Source organism: Pseudochaenichthys georgianus, chromosome 7 (assembly GCF_902827115.2).
Source record: "Pseudochaenichthys georgianus chromosome 7, fPseGeo1.2, whole genome shotgun sequence".
Taxonomy (NCBI): domain Eukaryota; kingdom Metazoa; phylum Chordata; class Actinopteri; order Perciformes; family Channichthyidae; genus Pseudochaenichthys; species Pseudochaenichthys georgianus.
Genome location: NC_047509.1, coordinates 28,388,572 through 28,401,169, shown reverse-complemented (window position 1 = coordinate 28,401,169; position 12,598 = coordinate 28,388,572). Strand labels below are relative to the sequence as shown.

The 12,598-nt window shown below is 43.8% G+C and overlaps 1 protein-coding gene across 1 annotated transcript in view; it reads right to left on the bottom strand.

Moving 5' to 3' along the window:
* bsna (bassoon presynaptic cytomatrix protein a) overlaps positions 1–12,598 on the bottom strand; it is a 215,663-nt gene that overhangs the window by 33,054 nt on the left and 170,011 nt on the right. Inside the window, 4 exon segments of the mRNA XM_034086861.2 lie at positions 1,838–2,771; positions 4,240–4,496; positions 4,691–4,858; positions 6,152–11,476. Of these exon segments, the coding sequence (XP_033942752.2) occupies positions 1,838–2,771; positions 4,240–4,496; positions 4,691–4,858; positions 6,152–11,476 (6,684 nt within the window).

Genomic DNA, 12,598 nt, shown 5'->3' with positions numbered 1-12,598 from the left:
GCACAATTATTTTAACTGACACTCAAAGAGCAAAACATCGGCTCAAATCTCCAAATCTCCAAAACACGTTTTCAGCTTTTCACACAATTTGCAAATCAACATGACACTTTGTGCAAACCACTGCACGCGTTTCTCCACGTAAGACACAGGAATCTGACATAAAGTCACGTGTTAGCAGGTTGAAAACACTGATATTCAAAATGCCTCACACATGGACCAATGATCAAGAAACACGTTCCACCTGACCAAACACCTGATAGCATAATTGTTGGCTCATCAATCAGGATGTTAGCACTATAAAAATACCACAGGTGAGTACTTTCATACAGCAACAATGGAAGCCAACATAGAAGCAAGAGCAAGAGGAAGAGGAGAGGAGGAGGAAGAGTACTCTCTAATGAAATGAAATGTTATCAACCATGGTTTGACGATGAGAGAGGCTGGACAGAGGGTTCAGCCTAATCTAAGCCGATTTACTGTTGCCTCTGTAATCCGGACACTTAGACTTGAAACAGGTTAGTTACCAGTTTTCAGCTCTGCATAACTCATGATATATCAGAGCTTATATCTGTTGTGTGAAACGTATTTACTTCATTACTATAATTGAATTGTTGGCATGTTGCATATAACTGTACACAAATCCTGCACAATGTACTGTGGTAAACTTTCTTGTATGCAACACAGACACTGACCAACCACTATGTCTTTGTTGTTTATCTGAAGGACTGAGAAACAAAGAGGTGGAGGGCTAAGGATTTCCAATGAGGCACAGGAAGCAGCAGTTACAAACTGGGTTTGGGCAAACAATGCATCACACGAGAGATCCGAAGCAGAGTAGCTATGTGCTGAGATGCATGTTGCACAATGTTATCTTTGAATAAAATGTGATTTTTTTCAACCACTCATTTGTATTTCTTCATTTAATGTATTTCTGTAAACTCAAGCAATCTTTCTCTGCAGAAACCTCTCTTACAGAGCACAGCCCATACAAGATGAAAATGCTTTAGAGTATGCTGCTCAGCAGTGTGTAGTTGGGTGGTCAAACCATCTAGTATTATGAATGAAGTGTGTTATATTTGGTGCAAAAGTTTGCATTTGGAAAGTGTTTATGTAGTTTTGAGGGCAGTTCTTCATTTAGCAGGAAAAATTAGGTGTTTTGAATTGTGTTTAGTGTTCTGAGAAACAGAGCAATTAAAAAAAAACGTGTGTTAGCAATCGAGAAAAACTGTAATTAGCTTTCTTGTCCTTGCAAATGATGGTTAGCGTCTGAAGGCCTCATACTTCAAACTTTAAATCTTAGGACCATGATTAGACCCTTTGGACTCCAAAGACAAGAGTTGCATTGTATTTAATCTTAGCTGTATATCTTGACTGGAAAACGGAATATAGATCTAAACTGCCAAGTACATGTATCTTGATCAGATGAGTCAATGTATCAATGCGGGACATGAATACAGAGTATACAAAAAGTGCAGACTCGTCCCAAAACAGTTTCTTTTGGGATTGATTTGACAATGCAACGTGAAAGTGGATTACTCCGTAATGAAGAAGTGGTTTAAAACCTTACATCCCTATACTTGAACATAATCTACTACAGATAACAAGATACCTCATTTAACATTAAATTAAGTTTGTTTGTGTGCCAAGTCTTTTTTTCACCAGAGGATTCTTTAATAAAGGCCAGTGACTTTGTGTCTGTTTTTATAAGAAACAAATGGCGATTACCAGAAAAGTTGGACTAGTGATCTGTCTAGCTGATAACATATCATCTTCACTAATTGGCTATCTTATCTAAATTGTGCCCATTCCGGACTCAGCATGGTATGATTGACTTTACCTGGCTCTGGAGTACTTGCTGCTGGTAGAGGGACAGCCTTGCCTTGGTGTGATCATCTGCGGTGGGGCTGAGGGACTTGGGGTCTGACATGGACCTCTGGGTGCTCTTGATGGGTCTGGGCACAGAGGGGTGTCTCTGCGGGGACTCAGCTGTGTATGACTTCTGCTGAGGTGTGACGTGGGCCTTGTTCAGCCTATCGCTGGACAGAGAATTCTCCAGAAGGCGGTGAGGGGACACCGGGGAGACAGGAGAGTACAGGACTTGAGGGGATTTGGGAGTCGTCTGCTGCTGCCGGATGATGCTGGAGATAGACTCGTTGTGGATGTGGTTGTGAGGCTGGTAGTTGATGTCGAGTGGGTCTGGGCGGCGTCGCTCAAACTTGGCTGCGTTTGCTGTGATGTGTTGCTGCTGCCACTGCTGGCTCAGGAGGTCCGCAGAGCCAGATTGTTGAGTTCCAGTACTGGTAGAGGAAGAATATGGACTGACTGTGGTTGGTACACTGAGCTGAGGGGCTACAACACCCTGTGACTGGGCTTCCGGGTCAGTCTGACATGCTAGAGACTGTCCTTTGTTGGTCCGCTCAGGTCCTGAGATGTAATGCACAATCTCTACCTTATTCGGGTCTGGTACTGTCACATGGATTGCTGGGGAGACTCTTCCTAGGTGCTCCACTTCAGTCTGGCAAGACATTTCCCTGATGGTCTGGATGGCGATACTGGAAGAAATCATCTTGTGAGAGTCTGTCTTGGTGTCAGTGGCTGCGGTGGATGTGGCGGAAGTGCTGCTGCCAGTGGCATTGGACTCAGTGTGCCGGGAGAAACGGGAACGTCTTCGGCGAACTGGGTGTTCCGTCTCCTTGTCCTCGTCATCGTCTGTCTGGACGGAGCAGTCAACGCTGCGACCACGCCTTCTGGTGCGATGGCGCATCATGTACCTGGTATTGGAGAGAACAGAAGAAGAGAAAAAATAATATGAACCATAATGGAATCGACTCACAGGACTCAACTGGACGGAACTAAAAAACACTTTCAACTTGACAGCAATTACTCATAATTGTCTACATATGCCTTTTGACTGGAAAATATTCGATATATATAAATATATATACATATATTAGGGATGTTAAGTATCACCGATTCGCATCGGTGCACCGGCATAAACGTTCAAAATGCGAGTGCACCGGTTGAAAGAGTTGGCTACAGTTTGGGTTGAACTCGCTACAATAGATGTAGTTCTATTGTAGCGAGTTCAACCCAAACTGTCTTTGCATTGGTAAAAAAACGATTAATTCATATAATATCCTCTCATCCTGTCAGCACTCAGCAGAAATGATCTTTGATATTTGCTCCGCACTACGGCGGCCGAGAGTCTCAGTTATCAACAAACATGAAAGTCGTGGAGAAAAATAAACACAGCGCACCGAAAAATACCTACAAATCAAACGTTTGGCAACACTTCGGATTTTCAAGAAAGACAGACAACTTGACAAATCACAAGCAAATTGTAAACGATGCCGTGCGGCTTTAAAGTACACAAGTAGTACGAGGAACTTAGCGACGCACAAAGAGGCGACATGGGGTCTGCGGCTGAAAAGAGAAACCTGAAAGTTAGACATATGAGTTCAATCACTCAGTGAGGTGTTATGTCAGAGAGAGTGGTGTTTAGTTTACAGCAGCCTGTGACGGCCAATAATAGTTTAAATGTCTTCCTTACAATTGTAAGCAGTTATGAAATACCTGTTTGTGAAAGTTTATTTGTTATTGTTCATATAGAAACCACTGCTTTCTGCTCACTGGTGAGTTGAATGAGGCTGGCAGTTGTATGGGCATTGCTCTATGGCAGTTGTTATTTGCACATTTTTAATCCTGGGCAATGCATCCTTAAATTGTTTAACTGTGAGGTGTTCTAAACTTGTACTGTACTCTGGAGAGAGAGAACATTATTACAAAGGACAAAAGGTCCAAGTGGTTTGTGAAAGGTAAAAAAGAAACAGCATGATGGGATGTGCAGTACTAGTAGAGAGAACCAAATATGTGAAGTATTTTTGGCTAATTCATGATTTGCTGCATATAAGGAATAAAACAAAATCCTCTGTCGTACCATATTGAATTGTATCATTATTTTGCATTGTGTTGAATCAAATCGTATCGTATCGCCCGGTGCTTCAAATGTATTGCTAATGTATCGTATCGTTGGCAACGTATCGAGATGCGCATCGCATCGGCCTCAGTGATGGAGATACACATCAGACAATAGATATATATATATATATATATATCTTGTCTACATTTTTTTGTATTCATCATAAAGGCTGCATAAGCTTGTCTCTTGTTTTATTAAAAACAAATGGTAACTGAGTAGGAAGGCCATCAAGGTAATCCTTGCCCAATATACAAACACACCTCTCCTCTCCATCTTCATCGTCCGTCTGCACACAGCTGTCCACATTCCTGCGGGGGGAGCCGTAAAACACGACGCCCTCTCCGTCCAAGCTGTCTCTACTCAGCCTGGTCATGGAGCTGTGTTTCCTCATGTTGCTCCTGGTCTCCATGGGCTCCTGCTGGCTCCTCAGACACATATCGGACGAGGAGTTGGGGAGAGAACGGTAGCCCGCCTGAGAGTCGGTGAAGGAGGGCAAAGGCTGTTCATTCACATCCAACTGAAGATAGAAACAATTATTTTAAGGTTGATAATGGTCAACCATCATTGATTCAACTGAGAATGACGAGCACTTGAGCACACATTGAGATCACTTATACGTATGCACCAGAGCTTAAGCCTCCAACATCAATCTTTAATTCAATCATACAAGCATGCCACATCCTTTTCAAGCCAGCTGCCAATGCGCCTCACCTGCATGCTCTGAGCTAAAGCTGTTTTCTGCCTCTTCTGCTCTACAAGCTGTTGCTGGAGCTGATGCTGTAAAGACTGGATCTGGTCTAGCTGGGACTTCTGCTGGGCCAGCTGCTCCCTCTGGAGAACCAGTTGTTTCTCGCGTTCCTGTTGTTGTTGCTGTAGAACCTAATAATAATGTTGGTGGAAGGGGGAACAAGAAGAAGCACACGTCGACAAACGACAAAACATGAAAAAGATGGAGAAGCGTAGCAGAGGACGGTGACAGTGAACATGTCGGGACGAGATGAAATGATCAAACAAGACAAATGAATGGTGAAACATAGGAACAGAAAAAGAGAGTAGGACAGAAGAGGACAAAGTTGTTGAGTTATTGGCACAACTGGTTGTTAAACAGATGATCAAAGACTCCTGACACTGAATGTGACATTCTTGTGCTGATGGATTAGTTTTGAAAAATGTTTCCACGTTAGTCAAACCTCTATATATTGCAAAAAACAAGAATGGAAGCGCAACATAAATGAAGTGCAGCATGTACTGGTTAATGCTGTTGCCAGTCACATAATGCTCATAAGAAAATATATAATTTTCTTTGTTGCAAAAATGGCAAGCTAATGCAAAGAAGGAGCTAGGAGTTTTGCTAATATTGCTGGGTATGAGATGAATATTAAACATTTCATCTCTAGTTCATTCTCATTAAGGAAGGCTTCCACACCTGTTTAACTGAGTTTACTTGAAAGATTTTCAACTGCTTGTTCTATCAAAAAAGGAGAAAATTGTCATGTTAGCCTTTCTGTTGCTAAGAAAAGTGAAATACTTAAATGGGTACTTGCTGGTTATCAGATAAATACAACTTAATGGAATCAACTTTTCTTTTCTTTCAGTCTAAAAAATTAAATATCAAAACACTTTTCATTTTCCCATGAATATCAATCAAACCAACATGAAACCAACATCTGAGCATTATCAGTTCATATCACACATACTACAGGCATGTACATGCACACCTTATAACCAGGATATATCCAACAACATGTCATGCAGACTACAGCAACAACTTTAACCAAATCTTTGTAAGGGTTTTGGTTGCAAACATTTCTCTGAACATAAAAGCCATCAATAAATCCAATCCCATTTTCTCTTACAATAACAGAATTTTACGCAATTTTTTTGAGGACTTAATAAACATGTATGTTGTACGTATACAGTATATAGAATTAGTGTTATACAATACATACATTTAGCAAATGATGTATTGTAGTTTTCAACTCAGTTTACGGCTTGCACATCTAAGGTGTGATATTAAAAAAGAAAAACATTTAAATTGTAATAACACAATAAGACACACCACCAAAACAACTTAAAACAAAACAATATCAATGGCAAAACCAACAACCACAAAACAAAAAACAGGACACCAACTATCAAACTCTCCATTCCGCCTCCTGTTTCTCCCTCTACCTGGTCCTTGATGTTCTGCAGTTCGTTTAACTCTCTCTGCACCAGCATCTGCTCCTTCTCCCTGTGCAGCTTCAGCTCCATCTTTTCTCGGTCCAGCTCGTCCTGCAGGCGCAATTGTCGTAATTTCTCCAGCTCAACACGCTCCCTCTCCATCTGCAGAAGCTGCTCCTGCTGCCGATGCAGCCTCTCTGCCTCGGATTCACCCTCCTTATGTACGGCACCTGGTGGAGGGAAGGAAGGAAGACCCCCTGCAATGGGTAAGCCACCAGTGGGGGCAGAGGGGCCCGCTGGAGGTTGGCTGTAGCCGTGACTGTGTGAAGGAGCAGATGGTGGGTAGGCATAGGCTGTTGGAGGATGCTGTTGAGCAGTTGCCACTTGTTGCTGTTGTTGTTGTTGTTGACTGTTCAGGTGGGCCTGGGACAGGTTTATAGGCTGCTGCTGTGGCTCTATTGGTATGACAACTCCTTGTACTGAGGTGACCTCTGTTGATGAGGGTGCACCTCTACCGAGGTAAACTGGTTCATCCTGGACTGTAGAGCTTGTAGTTGTCAAAGAAATATACACTGGGGCACCTACTGGTGCAACACCAGCAGTAGTGGCAGCGATTGACGTTGTTTGGAGAAGACCTGGAGCTGGGTAACGGACTGGAGCTTGTCCGGTTAAGGGTACTCTGGGGCTCATTGGTAGTCTGCTGAGACTGGATAGGGGCACAGGTGTCATGTTGGCAGAGGGGTATGCCCTGTAGACCCCCCTCAGTATTGGGTGAAGAACAGAGGCAGGCTGAGTTGTAATGGGAAGTGTAGAAGCAATGGGGGTCTGAATGGTGGAGTAAATCATCCCATCAGAGGACCTTATAGCAGTAGGGTACATAGCCCTGAGACTAGCCTGCCTGGCATTGATAAGGTTGGTTAGTGCTTGACTGTGGGAAATTGGCTTCCCGTCTGTTCCAAAAAGAAGGTTTGGCCTGATGCCAAGACTTGCTGCGAGCCTGGCAGCCCCAGGCCCAGTTCCTCTCCCCAAACTACCAAACTGCATCAAGTCTGGGTTGCTTCCATATCGATCTATGGTATTGAGTGCTGCACACATACGGCTGATCTCCCTGGCAGTTGTAGCACTGTACTGAGCCAAGTTCGCTTCTTGGAAGCCAGCAATGTCACGAGCAGAGTAGCCATAGTCTGAACTGATGTTAGACAAGGAATTATATCTCCTTATAGGCAGTGCTTGGGCTGTGATGTCTCCTCCATGCCGTAAATCTGTATAGGAGCCATATTGCAACCCTATGAACCCTCCATAACCTTGTTTCATAGCAGTTAGATCCATAGCAAGTTCTGCTGAAGTTTGGATGTGTGGTTCGAGTTTGGAGTGGTAGGACTGTAGCCCAGCTTCAGCAAGGTTTGTATCAGACATCGAAGGCTGGAGCCTTCCGGGGAATGGTAATGTGTAGGCCTTACGTTCATCCATTGGATTATCAAGGTACCCTCCGGATTGTCTTTCTTGATCAGACTCATAGGTAAGAGGTGGGGCAGATGGAGGCCTTATGCCCTCTGTCTCTCCACCAACACAGCTTCCACCAAATGGAAGTCGGTATACAACATCACAGCAAGCTGGTTGGTTGTCAGGTTTAAATTGGCCTTCTGTCAAATCCATAGCATCCTGTCCTTCTTCTACCTTCACTAGCTGAGTCACAGCCCTCGCCTGCTCTGGCCCTACGTCCATCTGTACTACCATGCTCTGTGGAGATTTAGCTCCTGATATCACACCAGGAGGACTGGGCCTTCCTTTCAGCTCAACAGGACCTGCGCCATACAGCTCAGGATTAATGATTGGTGTTACAGCACTGACCACAGCTGAGGCAGCGCTAGTCTGACTGACTAGCAAGTCTTTTTTCAATAAAGGTGAGATCTGTCCGGTAAGGCTGTACCTCGCCAAAGCAGATGCCGTTTGCTGCTGATGTTGCATCTGGTGATGCTGATGCAACTGCTGTTCAAGGATCTGTTGTTGCATCTGCAGCTTCTCCTGCTGTATTTGTAGCTCTTTCTGTTGGATACTGAGGTCTTCCAGTTTAGCATCAATTTTTGGTATTGCTGGGTCAGTTGGAGGGGACATTAGTGGTTTGTTCTGGGAAAGACACATAGCATTACCCATGCCCTGACCAAGATCCACTTGGTTGTGATGTGGATCACCATAGACTGATGGCTGTTTTGGCTGGGTCATGAACATGGAGGCAGCCACAGTGACACTCACAGTTGTTGGAGTGATGATCTCCTGGGTGTTCAGGTTCATAATCATGGGCTGTACAATTGTTGAATGCCTGCTGCCCTCTGATCCACCGTGATATTTTCTGCTTTCGGTGGCCAATGAAGTGAGATCCATTCCCTGGTCAGTCATGATAATAGGAGCTGGTTTTGTGGCTGTTCTGAGGTCCACAACACTCCCACCTTGGATCATATGACCCTGCTCTACCCTAGAAGTGCCTGGCACTGTAGATATTCGACAGAGGGAAATGTTGTCCATTGACATGGATCCTCTTGTGTAATGGCTGGCTGTGGTGACCATACTAGTTCCAACATTTACTTTTTCCACTCTTTGTGTTGTGCAGAAACTACGTGTGGGAGACTGGTGGTAAGGTGGCGTGTCTGGAGGGCTGTTACATGGGGAGTAATTGTCAAATGTTGATTGGCGACTAAATCGGGTGGGCGAAGATAGGGGAGAAGTAGCAGTGTTGACTGTCATTGGCCTAGCTGGGCTTGGAGGTGGGAAGTATGGGGTATCCTGGGAAGACTGTTGGTGATAGAGCCGTGGGGACACTGATCGATTTGATGTTTGGGTTCCCTGAGCAGTCACTGGAGACGTAGGCTCAGCGCCAGCTGACTCAGACCTTCGTAATGCTGAACTGAAAGTCTGTGTTGAGAATTCAGCAGTGTTCCTTCTGGAAGGTGAATGGGTGGGACTCATTGTTGGGGGTGATGGAGAAAGAGGAGGACTGGTGCTCCTGTAATAAGTAGTATACTTGGGAGAACGTGGCTCAATGATTCTCTCAGTGGAAGATGTAGAGCTGTCTCGCACTTGGACATCCCTGGTATCCCCTACCCTTCTGGTGATCACTTCCCTTTGACTGTATGCCTGGGTAATCTCTGCAATCTTGCTGCATACACTTGAGACTGTAGTTGAAGATGTGGCAGGACTTGCCGTTTGTCGGCTATACATACTTGACTGAGTAGTCGTCATAGTGCAACTTGTACTGGTCTGAGAAATTGTTACTGCATCTCTGGCATAAACTCCATAAGCTGCAATAGTGGTGGCAGCCACTGCTGGAGTAATTCCATTCTTTCCTGCTTGGCTTTTGATCCTGTCTTTGTGCCCATCCTTGGCAGAGAAGTGCTGTGTTACTCGGACATCAGGAATTCGTCCTCCAGTCTCAGCAAAGGAGACAGGAGCTGACACCTGGGTGGGGCTTGTACCTGGAGTTAGCAGAGCATTGTTTTGCTCAAGAAGCTTAGCAAAGGCTGAGCCTGTGTCAAGGAGCTGCTTGTCCGGGTAGGAGCTCTCAATCTCGATCTCTACTTGCTCATCAGTGGCCTGCTGCATCTTGGTAATGTTTTGAGATGTTTGTCTGATCTCTTCATAAATATCTGTTTCTGTCTCCGCTGCCTCATTGTCATATGATTGATCTGGTTCATATTCATACTCCTCCTCATACCCTTGTTCATTAACATCCTCTTCATAGCACTGCCCATGTCTTGCTGGTTGTTGCTGTTGCTTCTGTTGTTTTTGAAGCATCTCTGCCTTCCTCATCATCTCCTCATAAACCTCCTCAGCACTCTTTAGTGGTTTGGAAGTAGAAGTTGGTGCTGTGGTGGTTGTTGTAGTTGATGATTTGTCTACTGGTGAGTAGAGAGACATAAAGGTAGGCAGGTTATATTCGCTGCCTGACTTGTAAAGTTTTGACTCGTACCCCTCAGCCTCTGAGTCCAGACTCTGAGGGGAATATTCTGAAGCAGATGAACGATGGAGCTCTTCCATTTCTGCCGCCTGTCTCAGTTCTTCGGTTGGAGAAGCATCTTCAATGGGTGAGAGATTGCTAGGTGGTGTCTTGGATCTCTCTCTGCGCCTCTGAGCCCTTAGCTCCTCCTTATCCCTCTTGGTCTTTCGTGCTGTGCTCCGTATCCTCTGTTGTTCCACCTCCCTCATCTTCTCCTGTTCTCTCAAAAGTTCTTCTTCCTCTCTCAGCTCATCCTCTTCTGAAGAGTCTTCAATGGTGGGAAGGAGTGGACCGTGGGAGCGGTGGCGCGCTTTCCTCTGCTGCTTGGCCTCTTCCAGCCTTTGCCTTCTGCTGGGGCTACTGTCACTGTCCTCTTCCATTGATGAAATCGAAGTAGGAGACTGGCCTGAGCCATATGAGGATGAGCTAGCTGGCACGGTGGAGGAGTAGTCGCCCCGAGAACGCTCTTCGGGAGATCCTGTCAGGCTTTCCATCTCAAGCTCTGGTTCCCGATCGAGGCTCAAGTCATTTTCACTGCCCAGCTCCATGTCCCGGCTGAAGCTGCTGGTGTTATTAAGTTCAATGGTTTTGAAGCGCCTCAAGCCTCCTTGTGCCATCAAATCATCTTCACCCTCCTCCATTGAGCCTTTATAGACATCAGAGGAGCTCTTTGTTTCCTCCTCAAAACTGCTGGAGTGGTGCTGAAGACGTCTTTTCTCCTTCCCTGAGTCAGAGACATGTTTAAGGTGGCTCTTTTTGGGTTTCTGGTAGCCATATCCTTCATCTTCCTCCTCATCTTCTTCCTCCATTTCTTCGTCCTCATTTTCTTCGTCAGCGCTCATCTCCATTATTTGTCTCCTCATGAACTCTTCATCTGTCATTTCTGTGGGCTCAGCCTCTTTTTCCTTGTTTTTCTTCTCCTTCTTCTCCTCCTTCACTTCCTTCCGTTTACCCTCCCATTCTCCTCCGTCCTCTTCCTCCTCCATTATATCTTCCAACTCCTCGTCAGAGTCGTATGAATCTGGTGGGATTGACAGGGAGCGTGGGCGCTGCTTCCCTCTGTCATCCAAGTCTCTGTGCTTCCTCCCTCTTCTGTCTCCCTTGTCTTCAGACAGGCTCTTCTCCAGCAAAGGCCTCATGGAGCTCTCTAGCTTGGTGATTTCTGAAGGGCTCGGTGGGGAGCCTCGTCCAGTGATGCCCCTCTCGCTCAGCTTCATCTCCTCTTCTTGGATTAGACCTGTGATTTCACTGTGGGAACTGGAGATGCCATCAGAGGAGTAGCCGGTGTCACTGAGGCTCTGAGGGCTGCGTGACAAGTCATGGGTGCTGTTGTTTTTTGTATCCTAAAGAGAGAACAAGAAAGAGAGAAGAATGTATTAGATTAGGGAAAGTTAGGGTTTCAAATTAAAGTCATAATTAATGCAGTGTAAGAATGTGTTGATTCTGGATAAACACGTTACTATGTATACAATTTAAGCCCACATATATTTAGAATTAGATTGTTTAGATGAAAAAAGGAATGGTTTATTTTTTATTTTAAATGTATCTATAATATAATGTAGGATTTGCTTGTCCAACATGTATACTCATTTTTCATCACTAGCTTAAACAGTCGTGATAAAACCGCATTTCTTGAATTTTAATAAAAAGAGTACATTACATATATGTCATTGTACTAAATTCTTGTTGTAGACATTAAGCAATGACCGGGAAAGCTCTCTTGAACTCAACACGTTAACATATAGTGATAAATAAAAAAACTGTTAACTTTTGTCAAAGCTCAATCAAATAGCTTTCCCAGAGGTTTAAGTACATTAATGTCAATCATCCATTATGTTTGGAACATGGGCTACAAAGTAATGAAGTGCTATATCTATGTATATATACATAATACATTTTAAACATTCATGAGAGTAGGGTTCTCTTCATTTGGTTAAAAAAGCTGAAGTCTAAAAAAAACTTTATCATGATTTGATATTCTGCTGAGTCTTGAGCTTTAACATGTTGAACGGACAGCACCAAACATGTTTTAGTAACAACATCTGATTTAGTTTTCATGAAACCTAAAATCTCACAATAGATACAACATTATTATAACATTATCAGAACTGAACTCATATGTGGGCCAAAATTGAATGTTTCAATGATATCGTATAAAAAGCTTTCTAAATAAAACAAAGCCGAAAGAAAGAATGACAGAAATTAATTAAAAGAGAACACATTGGAGAAAAGGCTTGCAGCTATTGGTCATAACCCTATGGATGTAAATTATACAGGAAATCAGTGGGGAAAATATGCACAGATTTGCTTTTCTATTTCTGAAGCTGAATATAAAAACATTGACATTTTATTTAGAATTAAAACATGTAATAAAGAAATAATATTATACAACATGAAACTAAATCAATACATTCAAGGCATGGTGAGATTTATTAAAAAAGCAAATATCCACCAATATAATATAT